Below are 20,853 nucleotides of genomic sequence, written 5' to 3' on the forward strand. Positions count from 1 at the left end.
CATGAAAAATGCCAAGGGGGGTGAATACTTTTGCAAGGCACTGCATATGAAAGATGGCATCCATATAAGAACATCTTTATCATGTCTGTCATTCGATTTAATATACGTCATTGAGGTAATTTCAGCACTGGATTATATAAATTACACTTTTAGACAAAGATGGCAACAAGTAGGGTTCTCTTCCAGAGGGCAGGATTTTTGGCAACTCATTTGGTTTCAGTCCAGTGCTACACACATACTACCCAAACTCCAGTAATATTAAATACAAACCGACAATAAAAAAAATGAAAAATTAGCACTAATCTGTATGCTTACCCCTAAGAATAAATTGCTCCTTCTCCCAGGACAAATCCACCCCTACTGCAATTGCCTCTCCCAGCTCAAATCTTTGCCAAAATCACCCCTTTCCTCAAATCCCCCCCCCCCCCCCCCCAAAAAAAAAATCACTCTCCTAGCACAAATCCTATACCCCTCAAATGTTGCCTCCGAGTATACATCCTCTCCACCCCACTTTAAACTCCCCTTCCCAGTACAAATTCCACCTAAAATTACCCCTCCTAGCACAAATACCCTACAATCATCCCTGCTAGCACAAATTCCCTCCATAATAATTTCCTCTCCCAGCACAAATCCCCTCTACCATATCACTTCTTCTAGCACAACTCCTCTTCCCCCTCCCAACGCAGATCCCCCCAAATCACCTTTCCTAGCACCAATTCTTACTCCCTGCTGCCCGCCAAATTCCCCCGCCCAACACAAATCCCCCCCATCTCACCATGGTGCCCCCTCCCTCTTCACATGATACTACAGTGCCCAGGGCAGCCACCCCTCTTGCCCACCCTTTGTCCTGGCCCTACCCATGAGCCACAAGCGTTGTGCACACCCACCCATAGAATCATTTCCCCTTTTTGCAGAAGTTGTATAGATCACAAATACAGTACATGTGGATGTTCAACTCACACAAACGTCTTTGTTTAGGTATTTGCCAAGCCACAGCAGTCATTTTACAAGCAACAGATAACAAAGACACCAGGGTTGATTTACTAAAACAAACTGGAGCGTGCAAAATCTAATGCAACTGTGCATAGAAACTAATTGACTTCCAGGTTTATTGTCAAAGCTTAAAAGTGGTACTAAAGGTTAAAAAAAAAAATTTAAACTAACAAACATGTCATACTTGCCTCCACTGTGCAGTTTGTTTTGCAGAGTGGCCCTGATCATACTCTTCTGGGGTCCCACGGTGGCTCTCTCGGCTCTTCCATGCAATAGCTAACTCCCTCTGTAAAGCTCTCTCCCAAGGGGGTTACCTTGCGGGCGCGCTCCTGTGTCATACACTCGGCGTCCATAGTCGCTGAGTGTATGACTCGGACCCCCCCCCCCCCCCCCGGCGGCCGCGTCATTGAAATTGATTGACAACGGGAGACAATGGCTGTGCTGCCATCAACTTATCTAATGAAGAGCCGACAGGATGTGGGGAAAGCGATGTGGGATCGCGCCCACGGAAATTCGGGGCTCAGGAAGTAAAACGGCAGCTTAGTGGGGCCAGACACAGCAAGGTGCTTTTTCACCTTAATGCATAGTATACAACCCCTTTAATTGAACAAGCTGAAGTTGGATGCCAATTGGCTACCATGCAGAGCTGCAGCAGATTGTGCACTCTCCAGATTTAGTAAATCAACCCTAATATTTTACATTCTATAAACAAGTAATAATGGATAAAAAGTAACAGCTTACCTTTTGATTCAATTACATTGTTGTCTCCCATCTTCATTGCATGAGAATCTAGATGTTGTTATTAAGGTCTATTTAGGGGTATTGTGCATTTACAAGCTATTTTCGAAAATCAGTAAAGCAATAATCTCCATCTACCCAATATGTGTAAAACACCTGCTTTAGAGAAGACCTTTGCCAACAAGAATCATACGATTATGCTCAAAGAAACAACTTCACGAAAAATATTTTTCATTAGCTAGTACAAATATCTTACCCAAACTTTTTGTTTTTGAATAGCCTAGACTGGATCTGCTCATTTAATGCGCCCCGTTGTCTTCTTTTCCTTAAGAGAAGCAACCAGCAGAGCCAAATGTTCCTGTTTAAAGAATGTTCTAGCATTTCTCCTGCAATGTTGACGGCTCTTCTACTGTATACTGCAATCTATGATGGATGTTTGCCAACTAAAGTGTACTTCTTAACTACAGTGGAGAAAACTAGGGTCAGCGACCTGGATTTGTTAAAAATAAAATTACACATTTTTGATAAGCAAGTTACACAGTTCAGCATCCATCTACTATTTTGCTTTAAACAACTCATAGTAACATTAATTTGTTAGTTATTTATTCATTTTTTAATAGATAATTGTGTAGGTAGAGCAGGGATAACTCATTCATGCTCACCAATTGGACCAGCCATGTGTGGGCAAGCTCCCATTCACTTGCATTGTTTTTCTCGACAGCGCGACTTGGGACGACTTGAGGCGACTTCAAGTCGGATCCCAAGTCGCCCCAGTGTGAACCGGCTCCGATTTGTTAGTTATTTCTTCATTTTTATTAGATAATTGTGTAGGTAGAGCAGGGATAACTTATTCATGCTCACCAATTGGACCAGCCATGTGTGGGCAAGCTCCCATCTCTTATTTACTGCTAGTAGCCAAAAGACGGTGATCTTCAAGCTAAATCACCAGCTATATACATATTTTTCTATTATATATTTTTTTTATTTTACAGCTGTGCTACAGTATAGCTGTAGCAACAACATACAGTAAAACCTTTGCTTGAGAGCGTTTTGCAAGACAGGCAAAAATTTTCAATAAATTTTGCCTTGATATACAAGCGATGGCTTGCTATAAGAGAAGCGTCATGTCACAACTGAGTATAAAACAGAACAGAGGCCTCCAAGTGTAGCAATATGGTTACATTTAAAAGCTGACCTTCAGTCATTTTTCAATCCATCTTCTGCCATTGTTGTTTTAACTTTGGATAGTAAAAAACGTTTTTTTCCTGCCAGTAAATACCTTATACAGCCCACTTCCTGTTTCTTGTCTGGTAAAAAGCCTAGGCTTATGACATCATGCACAGCTCTCTCTCCAACCCTCCTGAGGCCCCGTACACACGACAGAGTTTCTCGGCAGAATTCAGCCAGAAACTCGATCGGAGCTGGATTCTGCCGAGAAACTCGGTCGTGTGTACACTTTTCACCGAGGAAGCCGACGAGGAACTCGTCGGGCCAAATAGAGAACATGTTCTCTACTTCCTCGTTGTTCAATGAGAAAAGTTGGCCCGCCGAGATCCTCGGCGGCTTCAACACAGAACTCAATGTGTTTGGCACGTCGAGTTCCTCGGACGTGTGTACGGGGCCTGAGAGTTTGCCAGGAAGGGAGGGGGATGAGCTGAAGGTGTGTCTCTGTGTAAATCCAGGAAGTGAACATGCAGCAGCTTCAGCTGCCCACAGTTAAAATGGCTGCAGCCAGACTCAGTGGAGGGAGATTTCTGCAGCATATTTGGCAAGTACAAAATCACAGTATATATAAAATATTATGCAAAGATGTTTTCATTACAAATTATGTGAGCAGACTGCAGTTCCTCTTTAATGAAGGTGCAACATTTAGCAACTCACATGGTTGATGAATAAAACAGACACATCTAAGTATGCAGACATCCGGGGTAAAGCTGTCCACATAGACCATCCTCCGCGCCGCCATGGACGTCGTTCCATCCACGCTGCGCTGTACGAGCGGTTCAATCGCTCTACTGCAGGGTAGTCTTCCTGGTCACGATTGCAGACTGACAGAGGTGAGAGCCAACAGTGTGGAGGATGGTCTATGCGGACAGATTTACCCCGGATGCCTGCATACTTAGATGTGCCTCTTTTAATCATCAACCATGTGAGTTGCTAAATGTTGTACCTTAATTAAATGTAAACATATTCCTACACTTAGAGGCGCCTCTCTTCTCTTTTTTACACTGTAGCTCTTGCTTCTAATCCTCTTGTGAAAAAATAAAAAAAATCATCCAATAAGACGCAGCCGCTGTTTGGGTACTCTGACAGTTGCCGCTGCCAGGTATCAGAATACAATATGCTTAGCAAAGGGATTCAGAGGGATTTATTATATTTTTTTCATTTAACCCAGGCTGAACAACATAAAAAAGCAAAAATCTTTTATTGCAAGGCAGCCTTTCTCAATCGGGGTGCTGCCTGAGGTTGTCAGGGGTGTCGTGACATCCTGGTAGAGAAATGCTGTGAGATAAGAGCAGACTCCCAATTCCCAGCCGAACTCTACATGATGACTGTGGGAATGTGAAATCAGGGGAGGTATCTTCCTGAGTGTGTGCTGTGCAGTACCACCTAGCTTGAATTTGTGAAGCTGTGTATATGAGATTGTGTGTGTGTTTTATGTGCATAAATGTGTGCACGTTTATATGCAAGTATATTGGTGTGTGTGTGTATATATATATATATATATATATATATATATATATATATATATATATATATATATATATATATATATATATATATATAAAACTTTTAATCCTGACCCCAATTGCTGTACAAGCACTTTTAGTACTTTTTTAGAGCTTGTTCGTAATAGCAACAAGGACTGCCGCTCCTCTCAAAAGCGGTCCATGCTCAGATAGAGGCATTTGACAGGTGGTGAAAAGGCAACATGTCACCTCCTCACCCCCTGTTTTAGCCACCTAAATGCAGCATCACCACACCACAACAGCATACAACGCACACAGCTTCCTGGCATTTACCAGGGGGTAATACTTCTAGCCACGGCATGTGTTCATCCCCAGTTGCTGCCTCTGAAGATAAAAAGCAGTTGGAGGTGGTAAAAACAGCTCAACAGCATGGTTTTACTAACCCTCCCCCGCCCCAAACTCACGTGACCAAGGCTGCATCAAGGGCAGCTTATTCATTTCAATGGGCTGTCCTACCTCCAGAAATGCAGCGAAGGAAATACCAGACCCTTTTTGTTTTTTAAATTGCGCGGCACCAAAAACACCAAGTGTTTGCCAATGTATGGCCTACCATTAAGAATTAATGGCACCACTGAGCTTCTGCTAAAGAGCAGCACGGTTGTCTGCGTGTCAGGAACGTGCACAGTTTTGTCCGTGTTCCTCGACACACAGTAATGTGAACCAAGACATAGGCTGGGGTGCCTCTAGACCGAAAATACTTTTTAAGGGTGACTTGACTAAAAAAAAAGGTTGAGAAACACTGGTATAAGGCCAGCTTTATTAGTTAAAGTGGAACTTCAGTCCCCTCAAAAAATTTAAAAAGCTACAAATACTCTTAAAGGACACTTACCTATCCGGGGATCCAGTGCTGTCCTCACTCGAGCCGAGTCTTCGGGTCCCCTGACCTGGTATGTTTACTAATGGTTTCCAGCTGCACTTTCTGAATGGTCCTGCAACCTTCTGGGACCTGCGACGTGTCCTGGAAGGCTGCAGGCAAAGAGGGAGTAGGGGGTGAACTTCCGCTCTGATCGCTTAGGCTTTTGGGAAAAGTTCCACTTTAAGAATAGAGTAAAGCTAATCTCACACACAATTTAACTGATATTTGCTTAATGGATACAGCATCCAACTTCAAACACATTGTTGGTACCGATGACCATGGTTTTTGGCTCCACGTCTTCTGAGTCAGGTGCAATATTTTCAGGATAACTGATAAAAAAAATAAAAAAAAAAAAAAAAAACACACACACTTTAGGTTTAGGTAATGCCATCTGGGAAAAATTGACACAACGAGTGAAAAATTATTATTGGCATTATAGGGGAATTTATCAATACTGGAGTAACCAGAATCTAGAGCAGCTGTGCATGGCAACCAATCATTTTCTACGATTGGTAAAGATGAAAGATAAATGCTGACTGGCTGTTATGCACAGCTGCTCCAGATTCTGGCTGCTCCAGTTTTACAATTAACACAGAAAGAAGAGACAAATGCCCATCAAAGTATCAACCCTTCAGATTCAAAACACCCAGCCAACCGCAGAGAAGGCAAGTAATAATAAAAAAATAAACCATTAAAAAAAAAAAAATAACCACCATTAGTTATCTGAGAACTTAGTTTTCAAGAATCTTTCAGGACAGAACATTACTGTGTGGATCTGTCCACCTATAAGAGAAAACACAAGACTCATATCCCAATAAAAAAAGCCCCAGCTACTCGTTAGGCCTCGAACACACGATAGGTTAACCAGAGAACAACGGTCTGAAGGACCGTTTTCATCGGTCAAAACCGATCGTGTGTGGGCCCCATAGGTTATTTAACCATAGGTTAAAAAAAAGTTAGTAGGCACGACCATCGGTTAAAAATCCACGCATGCTCAGAATCAAGTCGACGCATGCTTGGAAGCATTGAACTTCGTTTTTTTCAGCACGTCGTTGTGTTTTACGTCACCGCGTTCTGACACGATCGGTTATTTAACCTATGGCGTGACGGACCATCAGTCAGCTTCATTGGTTAACCTAGGACAACGGTCCTTCAGACCGTTGTCCTCTGGTTAACCTATCGTGTGTACGAGGCTTTAGTCTAAGTAATACAAGAGAACTGAAGGCAAAGCTTAACCACTTCAGCTCCAGAGATCGTTTCCTCTGTACAGAGCCCTGTGTTGATTGTCAACAAAAGGCTCTGGGCTGTGATTACAACCGATCAGCAGGTACCGGCCATAGATCATTGGCCGGGACTTGCTGACAAACACCTGCTGTGTCAGAAGAAACCAGGCATGTACAGGTACGTCTCTGTGTCTTTAGGAGCCGCCTGTCAACAGTACAATGTGGGCGGGTGGTCCTGAAGAGGTCAAACTGCAACTATTAGGAAAAAATATATACTCAAAATACACAGGGCCAGATTCACAAAGAGATACGACGGCGGATCTCCTGATCCGCCGTCGTATCTCTGAGATCCGACTGATTCATAAGAATCAGTTCCGCATAGATCTCCCTTAGATCCGACTGGAATAAGTGACTTACACCGTCGTATCTTAGGCTGCAATCTCCCCCCGGCCTTTTACGTGTCGGATATGCAAATGAGGAGAACCGCCGATTCAGAAACGAACGCCCGCCCGTCGCTTTTTTTTAACGTCGTTTGCGTTCGACTTTTTCCGGCGGATAGTTACCCCTGCTATATGAGGGGTAGCTAATGTTAAGTATGGCCGTCGTTCCCGCGCCGAGTTTCAAATTTTTACGTCGTTTGCGTAAGTCGGTCTGGAATACGGATGTCCGTAATTGACGTTGCCGCCGAAAACAATGACGTCCTAGCGACGTCATTTGGAGCATGCGCACTGGGAAATTTCGCCGGCGGCGAATGCGCAGTTAAATCGGCGCAGGAACGCGCCCGATTTAAATTGTACACTCCTCCTAGCCGCGGAATTTGAATTCCCCCGGGGTAGTTACGATCCGACAGTGCAATTTTCGAGGTAAGTGCTTTGTGAATACTGCACTGGCCTCGCTAAATTGCACCGGCGGATCGTAAATCACATAGATTAGCGGATCTTTAGATCCCCGTAATCTATGTGAATCTAGCCCACAGTCTGCTAAAGATTCTTGGAAATTAAGTTACTAACTTAATTTTCCCCAATCATCTTCCAGGAAAATACATGAGAGAATAAGCGAGAAATCAAAACTTACTTAGGATGGGACCACTGCTTACAGGACTTTCCTGCAAAGTCTGGTCCTGACTGGAGATCAAGTCCTCTAGACAAAAGTATGACAAATCTGCTCTAGTGTTGCCCTCAAATTTTCTGCCCAAGAAGCTGTGAGGGCTTTTAGTGTTCTGATGTTTCCTGGAAAAGCTAAAATTAATATTCCTCTTACTACATACCTTATGTACCGTTGAGATAGAGCTTTTGGATCCTCCATGCCACTTTTTTAGCACCTGCCTCCAATATAAAAAAGTTGTTCCGAGTTTCTCCATTCTTTAGTGATCTCCAAGTAGGCTGACTGACTTTGACTTACAGCAGCGGGAGCCAATGGCACCGTGCTGCTGTCTCAGCCAATGAGGAGGGGGGTCCCGGGCAGCCGAGACAATCCTACATCGCTGGATCTAGATGGACCTCAGGTAAGTATAAGGGGGGCTGCTGCACACAGAAGGCTTTTTATCCTAATGCATAGAATGCATTAGGATAAAAAATCTTCTGCCTTTACAATCACTTGAAGTTATAATGTGCTAGTATGCATCGCATACTAGCACATTATGACAGACTTACTGGAAAACGAAGCACTCCAGCATCACACTACCAATGCTTCCATCTTCACCCGGTCTTCAGCGATAGAAATGGCCGCGCCAGCGATAACTTTACTCCTGCGCATCCGCCCGGAAGTCACTGTTTACAGCACGCCACTGAACGAACGACATGGGTATGCCATTCCATCAGAGCACATGCGCTCCAATTTGCTATAATTGTTTCAATCACTTGATCTGATAAATGTAGTGCCTGTGAATGTTTCTATTAAGGCACTGGGCTTGGCTCCTGCACCTTGGGGTGCATTATTGGCCCATGATAAAGTAAGTCTTATACATTGACCAGAATTTAAAGCGGATGTGCGCTGAAAAAAAAAAAAATTAAAAGCCAGCAACTACAAATACTGCAGCTGCTGACTTTTAATATTAGGACACTTACCTGTCCTGGAGTCCAGCGCCGTCCGCAGCAGAGGACGAGCGATCGCTCGTCACTCTGCTGCTCCCCCCGCCATCCTCGGTGAGGGAACCAGGAAGTGAAGCGCTCCGGCTTCACTGCCCGGTTCCCTACGGCGCATGCGCGAGTCGCGCTACGCCTGCCGATTGGCTCCCGCTGTGTACTGGCAGCTGAGTGTTCCCAGAACACAAGGGGGGGCGACGTCATGCCCGCAATCTGCCCGAGACTGTGTGGCCGGAAGTGGGTGCAAATACCTGTTTAGACAGGTATCTGCACGCCCCTCCCCCTGAAAGGTGTCAAATGTGACACCGGAGGGGGGGGGGTTCCGATCAGCGGCAGTTCCACTTTAGGGTGGAGCTCCGCTTTAAAGAGGATTCTCACTTAATCAATAGAGACTTTCACCTGTGCCCCTAGTGGCCAATAAGGGGCAATCAATATTAACATGGCTCTGTCATTCCAGATGTTCTGGATTACTTTGGACAGTAGAGGGAGAAGGAGGAAGGAAGGTATACCATGCTGGAATGTCCAAAACCTGTAAAATGGCTCCATACACTGGCAACTATTTTTCTCTTGTAGAGATTGGACATTTTTCAGTTGGGTATTTGCACTGGAATTAAACAAATCTACATTCAATGTAAAAAACTTCTCTTTTATTTTCTGGAAAATTTGGTGATTTAGCTGCAGTTCTGATTGCTTCAACTCTTTCCAGACTACAAATTCTGCAAGGAGTTTAATGTACCTTCTAGGTCAAACGCTGAAAATGAGCGGCAATGCTCCTCTGCAGGAAGCATCAGTTGAGGAGATCCGGGGCCCCTTTGTTTCTTTATGTAAGCTACAGCTGTTAGGGCTTCCCCTACTGCTCCAAGTTCTGCAAAGAAGCTGCTTGCAGGACTTTTTTTCACGCCCTGCCAGTGCGAAAGCACTTGGGCTTTCAGATTGGGATTGCCGATGAGCCATCTTCCAGGCGCTTTTTTTAGCGCTAAGGCGAAAGGGGTCTAAGGCTGGGTTCACACCATTGCCTCATGCGGCTCCCAGCAAGGGTCCGGTGCATCCTGGTTCACCATTTCAGCCCGAATATTTGGCTGAAAAATTAAAGTCATATGCCGTCTTCTAAGGCCGCGTACACACGGCCGAGAAACTCGACGGGCAAAACACATCGTTTTGCTCGTCGAGTTCCTTGTTCGGCTGTCAGAAAACTCGTCGAGCCAAATGTTCCCATTGCCCAACAAGGAAATAGAGAACATGCTCTCTTTTTGGCTCGACGAGTTTCCCGACGGGTTTCTCGACGAAAAGTGTACACGCGACCGGTTTTCTCGGCAGAATACGTCTCCCATCGAGTTTCTTGCTGAATTCTGCCGAGAAAACCGGTCGTGTGTACGGGGCCTAACAGTTGTATTGGTTTCAAGCCAAATCAGATCTTAGAACTATGGAACGTTTGCCACCACCAACTTGGCATGTGCCGTATAGTCATAAATCCTATCTGCACTAACTTTACCAGGGATCTTCAAACTACGGCCCTCCAGCTGTTGCGGAACTACACATCCCATGAGGCATTGCAAGACTGACATGACTAGGCATGATGGAAATTGTAGTTCCTGAACAACTGGAGGGCCGTAGTTTGAGGACCCCTGAACTTTACAGTATCAAAATCTCAAGCTTTTCTGACGGGCAAAGATTCAGCATTCCACACACCCTGGAAATATGTTGGATGTGGAAGTTCCAGAGGGAGGGAAGATCAGAGTCACCTCCTAGTGAACTGGTATAGAACAGAACTCCTCTTTTGCAATGTGGCTTACATTTTTTTTTTCAGGGTGACTGAAGCACTTTAACAATTACTTCCTTCTATACCTTCTATACACACACAGAACAGGAATATCATCTTTTATGCCATATACTTTACCCATTTCGTATAACAGCCTGCTCTTCTATTAGATTGCCTTCACCAATAATAATTGGTCCTGCTTCAGCATATATCCGCGCTTTGGGATGAACCACAGTTCTTGGACCTGTGTGAGAGGCAAGGAGACAAGGATAACAGAATATGATGAGATAGATGGGATAGATCATCCCAACACATTTTTAGCCTAAAAACCTAGTTTAAAATTAAGTCAACCGTAAACCTCACAAAACACACAATTCTATATAGAAAATTGATAAAAAGCAAGCTAATCATATAACACAAATATTAATAATAATCTATATTAGCAACTGAAAATATAAAATGATGACCAGTTGCTGATAAATCTGGCTTTACAATATAGGAAAAACCATGACACAGCAGTGTCGCTCAGGTGTGAAGGGTGCCTAAAACAAGAGGTGTGCTATTGGCCACATCATTGGGTGTAAAAAAATAAATAAAAAATAAAATAAAAGGATGCAGCCACCACATTCAAGAACTAATAAGCTGCAATATATTATATATATATTTTCAGGGTCTAATACTGTTTTAAATAACATGTAGCAGAGAGAATTAAATGTGTACTGACCTATTGTCACATCCCCTTTGATTTCACTTTCCACGCACACAACAGCTCCTGGAGCAATTTTAACACTGAAGACAAAAAACAAAGATTAGGATGACGGTTTTGACACAACGCCCATAAATCATACGTCTTTTATTTTACCCAAATTTCAAAGTCTTATTTTAGGAAACCTTAAAGTGGATGTAAACCCAATTTTTTTTTTTTATGTCACAATGTAGAGAATAAGATTTCCTATCATCTGTGCCCAGTCTTGCCACACAGAGTTAATCCAGCGCTGAGCAATCCTCTTTTATTGTTCAGTGAAAATTACCGTATTTATCGGGTTATTGCGCGCTCCGGCCTATAGCGCGCACCCCTAAAGTGGACCCGACATTCCTGTAAAAAAAGATTTTGGTGTCTTGCGCAGCGGCCATCGGCGGCCTCGTCGGGTCCGGCGTCCGTCTGCGGCTTCGGGTGTCCTCTTCATCGGGTTCGGCATCCTTCTGCGGCGTCCTCCCCGCGCCAAGTTAGAATACTGCGCCGGCAATTGCAAATACCGAGCGTAGTACACTCGTGTATAGTCGGGCAGGCTCGGCTACTCTCGCGCTCACGTCCTGTACGTCCAGGACGTGAGCGCGAGAGGAGCAGAGCCTGCCGACTATACACGAGTGTACTGCGCTCGGTATATGCCGGCGCAGTATTCAAACTCGGTGCGGGAAAGCGGGTATCGGCGTATATCGCGCACCCACGATTTTGCCCTGATTTTCAGGGCAAAAAAGTGCGCGGTATACGCCGATAAATACGGTAACAGACTTCCAGATAAAAACCTGTCTTAATAAAAAGTCCTTTCCTCTCTCCTTGCTTTGAGTGACAGGTTATTTACATATCTAGATTGGACATGTTTATCATATGTTATGTTAATCATAATATGAGGTGATCCACAGTTCATTGTATATTACCAGGATGTGTTATGTGGGGGAGGGGTGGATTTCTCACTTTTTATACTGTGGATCACCTCGTATTATGATAAACATACCAACAGGAGGATAATCCGGAGGATAATGTGTGGCAGCAGGGCAGGGAAAGTATCTGCTGCCTATGATTGGCTGTCAGATTTGACAGCATCCTGGCAGAATAGGTGGGTTTGATCTAGTGTCTGAATACACCTGTACCCTGGTGTGTGACCAATCCAGGGTCTAATCTTTCTGTCTGTGTCTCAAATGAACAGATGTGCTGAACTAGCAACCTACTGCTACAGTGCAATGACCACAAACACCAGAGATAAGCTCTTAAGCTAACCATAAACTATACAATCTTCTTTAGATCTACTATATAATGTAAGGGCCTGGGTGTTTTGATTATATAAGACTATACAAGGATTGTGCAATCCGGTTGTTTTGTGTATGGTCACCCTTAGACTGCCGGGGTGATGTGGGGACCCGTCAGAAATTGTAAACAGAAGTGAAGTTTTCGTCGCCGCCATCTTGCTACACCCTGCACTCGTCCATAGTAAGGATATACTGAGAAGGGGGTAGTTGGCCATCTTGCTACACCCTGCACTTGTCCATAGTAAGGATATACTGAGAAGGGGGTAAGTGGCCATCTTGCTACACCCTGCACTCGTCCATAGTAAGGATATACTGAGAGGGGGGTAAGTGGCCATCTTGCTACACCCTGCACTCGTCCATAGTAAGGATATACAGAGAAGGGGGTAGTTGGCCATCTTGCTACACCCTGCACTCGTCCATAGTAAGGATATACTGAGAAGGGGGGTAGTTGGCCATCTTGCTACACCCTGCACTCGTCCATAGTAAGGATATACAGAGAAGGGGGTAAGTGGCCATCTTGCTACACCCTGCACTCGTCCATAGTAAGGATATACAGAGAAGGGGGTAGTTGGCCATCTTGCTACACCCTGCACTCGTCCATAGTAAGGATATACAGAGAAGGGGGTAGTTGGCCATCTTGCTACACCCTGCACTCGTCCATAGTAAGGATATACAGAGAAGGGGGTAAGTGGCCATCTTGCTACACCCTGCCCTCGTCCATAGTAAGGATATACAGAGAAGGGGGTAGTTGGCCATCTTGCTACACCCTGCACTCGTCCATAGTAAGGATATACTGAGAAGGGGGGTAGTTGGCCATCTTGCTACACCCTGCCCTCGTCCATAGTAAGGATATACAGAGAAGGGGGTAAGAGGCCATCTTGTTACACCCACCGGAGTTTTGCATTCTACAAGTTTTTTTAACAGTAAACTGAAATTATATAGTGAAATACAGTACTTACAATTCCGTCTTAGTGTTTATTACATTTTAAAAGCTGCGGCAAGCGTGTTGATCTTATAGGTTTGTCAATCTGACAGAAGTTCGCAGCTTTTAAAATTCAACATCTAAACATTTACACAGAGTTCTAAAACTCTGGTGGGTGTAACAAGATGTCTGTTTACCCCCTTCTCAGTGTATCCTTACTATGGAGGAGTGCAGGGTGTAGCAAGATGGCAGCAACGAAACGTCACTTTTTGACAGGTCACCTAATCTGATGAAACACCAGTGTCGCCAAACAGAACCAAGGATAGTAAAATTGTATGGAATCCTCCATGTTATGATAAATACCTTCATTTTCCAGGACCGGCTGGCACAACAATTTTTTTTACACACAACCAGCAATCATAATCCCCTATTTGAATATTGTCATAGATCACCATCATAGTCCACACAACAGAAACCTTCATCTTCAGAATACAAAGCAAATGTATACATAGTAGGTGAACAAAGATAGCTTTCTATTAAAGAGGAATGCCTTTCTACCTATTCTACGAATTACACATGCACACTCATCACAGTATTTGTAAATGATAACAACTGTCACCTCTTCTGCTGCAAATGAGCTTGCTTCAGTAGATCCGCCATCTTTCCGGGGAAGGAGTGGCAGCTCGGCGATCAGCTTATTCCCCCTTACCAACATCAGCTTTAGAACGCGACGAAGGCACTACTAATCAAATGGAACGCAAGAAGAGAGTTGGAACGCGGAAGTGCTGCGGCAGGAATTGTTGACATCACGAGTTTCGGAACACGTGCCACAGCAGAGCTGTTTAGGGTTGTCCATTATAGATGTGCTGTGTGGTCCTTTTAGAAATAATCATCGGCAACTGCTAGTTCTAAATGTGTATTATCACAAGCACGTGCACTTGTACATAGTCAGTGTAGTTAGTGGAATTCGAGACAGAATATTTTTTTTAAATGGGGAAAGGTTTGAATGTCTGTGATGTTTTCTTTTTTGCAGTCCTGTTACCAGTACAGAAAATAATGGGGAATCCTTCTGACCTGCACAAAACAGAGATGAAACAGCTTTTAGGATCAGTTCACACCGGATGTAAACCATTGCGTTTCTACGCTTCATCAAAAACACATAGACTGCACCGCAAGTGCACTTGCTTCAGAGCTTAGTAAATGAGAAAAAGCTCTGACAAGAATACCCAATCACGTGCGAGCAAAATGAAAAAACAGCATCCACGTTTGGATGATAGAAATCAGCACATGCGCTGAAGCAACGGCACAAACGTTGCTTCAGCTGACGTGCCAGTACCGGCGGCTCCCGCGGGAGTGATGTCATTGCAGCGTCAGCCAGTCACAGCGATACCTGGAAGTAACTCCGGGAGAGCCTGCTGTGGGGGCTTTGATATGTTTGAGATGTCAACCCTCTCAGCGGTGACCGGGTGCTGCTGAAAGGGCTTCATCCTAAGGTAAATATTTCATAATGTGCTAGTATGCGATGCATACTACCACTTTATGACATTCTCTTACATGTGCTTTTTTTTCTGCAGCGGTTTACTACTGCTTTAAAGGATAAGTACACTTTTAAACAAAGCACACAGCTCTAAGCTAGTCCACCCCATCCCTTTGCAGATGAATACTTCACTTAAAATTGCATCCACTGTTGTATCCCACAGGTAAATCTTCTGGGCTAGATTCAGCAAGAATTTACGCCGGCGTATCTATTGATACGCCGCGTAAATTCAAAGCTGCGCCGGCGTATCTTCTTTTTGTATTCAGAAAGCAAGATACGCCAAAATTAGGCTAAGATCCGACTGGCGTAAGTCTCTTACGCCATCGTATCTTAGTTACATATTTACGCTGGCCACTAGGTGGCGCTGCTGTCGATTTCAGCGTAGAATATGCAAATGAGCTGGATACGCCGATTCAGAAACGTACGTGCGCCCGGCGGATTTTTTTTACGTCGTTTGCGTAAGACTTTTTCCAGCGTAACGTTACTCCTGCTATATGAGGCATAGCCAATGTTAAGTATGGACATCGTTCCCGCGTCAAATTTTTAAAATTTTACGTCGTTTGCGTAAGTCGTTCGCGAATAGGGCTTTGCATAAAATACGTTTACGTCGAAAGCATTGACTATTTGCGACGCGATTAGGAGCATGCGCACTGGGATACGTTCACGGCCGGCGCATGCGCCGTTCGTGAGAAACGTCATTTACGTGGGGTCATGTTTTATTTACTTCAAACACGCCCACCTCTTGAAAATTTGAACTCTCTAAATTGTGGTGGCGTAGCGTAAATAAAATACGCTACGCCCGCACAAACTTACGTCCCCCTACCTGAATCTAGCCCTCTGTCCGCTAGCTGTGCCTGCACAATAGCTTCCTATAAACGTCTATAGGACTGCTAGTAACCTCAGGACAAGACCTCATAGGAGTTTATAGGGATCCACTGTTCGGCATAGCTAGCAAGCAGAAGTTTTGACTGCAGGATGTAAAGAAACAGCGGAGGATAGAGCCACAGTTTGGAAATAATATGCATCCAGGAAGGGGTTGGGTGATCTAGGTTGGCTCCTTGGGTGCAAAAGTATAAGTGCAATTTGTTTGAAAGAGCACTTACCCTTTAAACCGAGGGGCAACCCCCAACACACATGCCAGGGGTGATATGTGACACTTTTTCTGCTGGCATGCAACTTCCCCCCATATGCATAGCAGTGCAGAGAAGCAGGGGTGAGACATAGCTTATGACACACTAGTGCCCACCAATCCATCTATTCAAGGTGCTTGGTGCTACATCAATTGCACCTGAGTTAGGTGTGAAAGGTGGATCGGCAGGGACCAGCATGCCAGAACAGGTACGTATGTGTCATTGTCCATCCGCCACTCTGCATTTCAGGGGATAGAAACAAAATTTGTTTTGATGGAGAATTACAATGGTGGCACTGGGGTAACATAATGGTTGGGTTAGCGCAGGGTCACTATTAATAATAAGTGGGGAGCCTGTGGGGCAGCAGCAGAACTTACCCAGTGCGGAGGGGGCATGCTGTGTACATGAGAAAACTGTTAGCTGGGCACAGAGATAACAAGTCAGGGTAAACGGGTGTACTTTGGGTGTTGCACATAAATGGCCACTGTTTGCATTTTGCATTACTTACTACTAACCCCTGAACTCTGCCTTATCCACTCTTGACCCTTGGACTCTGTGTTACTTACGCTTGACTGCTCTCTGCCTCATACTAATGACCCATGCACCCGTGTTACATACTCCTATCCTCTGAACTCGGCATTACATACTACTTCCCCTGTCCTCTGCCTTACAGGCATACCCCGCTTTAAGTACACTCACTTTACATACACTCGCGAGTAAGGACATACCCGCGAGTGTATGTTAAGTGCCTTACAAGTACTGTACAGACATTTTGCAGCTACAGTAGAAGGAGCTGAAGCGCCAAGATCATACCCCACCCTGTTCCAGTGTGCCCACGACACCCCCACTACAGCCCCTGGGACCTCAACTACAGCTTTTGACACCCCCACTACAGTCCCTGACCCCCTAGAAGTGAAAAAAGGTGTTGTTTCACTTTAAGTACATTTTCGTTTTACATACATGCTCTGGTCCCATTGTGTACTTAAAAGTGGGGTATGCCTGTATATACTCCTGACCTCTTATTTAATTGCTCCTGACCCTGCACCCTGCGTTACATACAGTACCTCTCCTGTATCCTGCGTACAAACTGCTGACCTCTGAACTATGCATTACTCAATCCTGACCTGGTGCACTCTGCATTACATGGTTGCTTACTGCTAACCACTGAACTCTGCCTTACTTACTCTTGACTCCAGCACTCTGCCTACTACTACTACTACTGACCCCTGCAATTTACATTTCCTTCTCCTGACCTCTGAACTCTTACACCCTACTGACCCTGTAATCTGCATTACATGCTACCGAGCTCTGCTTAACTTAATCCTGACCCCTGCTCTCAGTGTTACATTCTACTGACTCATGCACTCTTCATTATTTACTACTGACTTCTGCACTGTGGTTTACATACTACTGATAGCTGAACTGTGCATTACTTTCTTCTGACCTCTGATCTCTGTGTTACATACTGCTGACCTCTGAAATCTGTGTTTCTTACTACTGACCTCTGTGTTGCTTTCTCCTGACCTATGCACTCTGCAATACTACTGTCCCCAAAACTCTGCTTTATTTAATTCTGATTTGCAGAGTAAGACCATCACTTACTTTTATTATTTTCTGACATCTTGGGTTTAGAACACTCCGGTCCCTGTTGCATCTGCGCACTCTCCACCTCCAACGGAATCGCATCTGTGCACTCTCCACCTCCAACGGGATAGCATCTGCGCACTCTCCACCTCCAACGGGATAGCATCTGTGCACTCTCCACCTTCAATGGGATCGCATCTGTGCACTCTCCACCTCCAACAGGATCACCTCTGCGCACTCTCCACCTCCAACGGGATCACCTCTGCGCACTCTCCTCCTCCAACAGGATCGCATCTGCACACTCTCCACCTCCAACAGGATCGCATCTGCACACTCTCCACCTCCAACAGGATCGCATCTGCACACTCTCCACCTCCAACAGGATCGCATCTGCACACTCTCCACCTCCAACGGGATCACCTCTGCGCATTATCCACCTCCAATGGGATCACCTCTGCGCACTCTCCACCTCCAATGGGATCACCTCTGCGCACTCCCCATCTCCAACGGGATAGCATCTGTGCACTCTCCACCTCCAACGGGATCGCATCTGCGCATTTTCCACCTCCACGGGATTGCATCTGTGCACTCTCCACCTCCACGGGATTGCATCTGTGCACTCTCCACCTCCACGGGATTGCATCTGTGCACTCTCCACCTCCACGGGATTGCATCTGTGCACTCTCCACCTCCAACGGGGGATAGCATCTGTGCACTCTCCACCTCCAATGGGATCGCATCTGTGCACTCTCCACCTCCAATGGGATCGCATCTGTGCACTCTCCACCTCCAACAGGATGAATATGAACGGTACTCGTTGGAAATCATGGGATACGACTTGTCATGCGACTTTGCAGTCCCAAGTCGCATGACAAGTCTCACTAGTGGAAACCGAGCCTAGTACTTAATATACATTTTATTTTCTACAATGGAAGCATACCCAGACTATAACCATGAAAAGGGGAATTTCATGGCAACACTAAGCAAGTTAAATCTTAATAAGAATTTGACCCCCACAAGTCTCTAAAAAAGTTACCTTAAACAGTAATATCTGTATATTAGTATAGCTTAGCCTCAGGTACTCAAACTTTCCATGATTCTAGAGAAAGCAAACTAAGCAAAAGATAATCCAACAATAAGCCTAGGCTCACATTGGAGCAATTTGGCATGCGATTTGACATGTTAAATTGTATGCCAAAACGATGGCAATTTCCGGCAATGGCATTGTCCGAATTGGTGCGGCGCCGCAATGATTCCCAAAAGTAGTTTCTGTACTATTTTTGGCGACTTCCGAGTGCGATTCCCATAGACATCTGTGCATCAACCCGCACAGATGTCCAGGGATGGACTGGCCATTGGGACTACCGGGAGTTTCCCGGTGGGCCGATGGCTCAGTGGGCCGGCTTCAGTGACAGCGGACTGCCGCCCCCCTCTGCTCCTTTGTCTCTCCCTCCCCGCAGCGCTCACCTGGGGGGAACAAAGAAGCAGGGGGAGGACCAGAGGAGCATGGGGGAGGGGACAGACAGCTGATTCAACAGCTATGGCCTGGGAGTTTCTCACTTCTGCCTAATCTTGTCCCATAAGAGGGGCACCGAACTGATTCTTTGCCCCACTGGTACTGCATATAAGAGTACCAGTACCAGCCGTTCTACTGTATTAAAGTAGAACGGCTAGTGAAGGGGGAGAGGGGGCTTGGGTGGCCGGGGGGGTGCAGGAGTTGCCCGGCTGCCATGGGAGAGACATGTCAAAGTGGGCCAGTCTGAATGAAGTCCAGGGCCAAATTTTTGTCCCAGTCCAGCCCTGCAGATGTCTCTAAAATCACCCCCGAAGTCAAGACTGACATGCACGAATGAAATCATGCGAGTTCAGCTAAACCTAAAATCCATACCAAACCTAAGGGCCTGGTATGCTCATGGAGGGGAATCCATGACGGTTTTTTATTTGAAATTTGGCTTGGAGTTCCCCCTCATGATAACAGCGGCGAGACTTCCCTCCTCTCTCCAAGATCATCAAATCCGCAGCTAAAACGCAGTGGATCCGCTGAACAGCTGATTGAGAACTTGGCAAAGAGATCGGAGCTCAAAAACGCAACGCACAAGTGTGAACCTGGCCTGAAGGTGTCACCTCATATTATATGTATCTTGCTGCTCAAAAGAACCAATGCATCAATACAAAAAATAAATCCCTGAACACCTCCAAATGATGCAAGTGTTTTGAGTAAAAATCCGTCTCAACCACACTAGTAGATCTTTGCAAACTTGACTCAATTTCCTAAAACTTGAGCTTGCAAAATATGGTGCAGATGTGCATAGAAACCAATCAGCTTCCATTTTTTTTTGTCAAAGCTTAATTGAACAAACTGACGTTAGAAACTGATTGGCTACCATGCACAGCTGCAGCAGATTTTGCACTCTCCAGTAGGGTCTGGTTCAGGTGCAAGTTCAGACACCTGAACTGGTGAACAGAAACACCCCGGACTGCAAGCCGATGCAGGAATGAAATCATGCGAGTTCAGCTAAACTTGCACGATTTCATTCCCGCTGTCAGTTTAAACCTGGGCTAAGGGCTAGAGCCATCTCTCTAGTGCACCTGGAGTAAGGGGCACCATATGATGTCCGGAAGGGGCGCATCTCTCCTTAAAGCCTGGTTCACACCTATGCAGGTGCAGTTTGCCTTTTTCAATACACATTTTTGAGGGGCACAGTAGCTGCAATTGATGGGCACACTGGCAGCATCTGATGGGGCACAGTAGCGGCAATTGATGGGCGCACTGGCAGCATTTGATGGGGGAAGGTAGTGGCAATTGATGGGCACACTAGCAAGATCTGATGGGGCACAGTAGCGGCAATTGATGGGCACACTGGCAGCATCTGATGGGGCACAGTAGTAGCAATTGATGGGCACACTGGCAGCATTTGATGGGGGAAGGACGTGGCAATTGATGGGCACACTAGTAATATCTGATGGGGCACAGTAGCGGGAATTGATAGGCACACTGGCAGCATCTGATGGGGCACAGTAGCGCCAATTGATGGGCACACTGGCAGCATCTAATGGGGCACAGTAGCGGCAATTGATGGGCACACTGGCAGCATTTGATAGGGCACAGTAGTGGCAATTGTTGAGCACACTGGCAGAAATTGATGGGTACAGTGTCAGCAATTGATGAGCACAGAAGCGGCATTTGATGGGTACAGTAGCTGCATTTGAAGGGCACAGTGGCGGCAATTTATGGGTACAGTGGCTGCA

At 45.4% G+C, this 20,853-nt stretch overlaps 1 protein-coding gene across 1 annotated transcript in view; it reads right to left on the reverse strand.

The window, feature by feature from the left end:
- DCTN6 (dynactin subunit 6) overlaps positions 1-14,091 on the reverse strand; it is a 30,026-nt gene extending 15,935 nt beyond the window's left edge. The window contains exons 1-5 of the mRNA XM_040324607.1: positions 13,973-14,091; positions 11,128-11,192; positions 10,542-10,647; positions 5,578-5,666; positions 1,735-1,782 (exon numbers count right to left, since the gene is read on the reverse strand). Of these exons, the coding sequence (XP_040180541.1) occupies positions 1,735-1,782; positions 5,578-5,666; positions 10,542-10,647; positions 11,128-11,192; positions 13,973-14,013 (349 nt within the window). The 5' untranslated portion in view covers positions 14,014-14,091. The remainder of the gene's footprint in view (positions 1-1,734; positions 1,783-5,577; positions 5,667-10,541; positions 10,648-11,127; positions 11,193-13,972) is intronic.
- Between the last annotated feature and the right edge of the window lie 6,762 nt (positions 14,092-20,853).

This window comes from Rana temporaria, chromosome 1 (genome assembly GCF_905171775.1).
Source record: "Rana temporaria chromosome 1, aRanTem1.1, whole genome shotgun sequence".
NCBI classification, from domain to species: domain Eukaryota; kingdom Metazoa; phylum Chordata; class Amphibia; order Anura; family Ranidae; genus Rana; species Rana temporaria.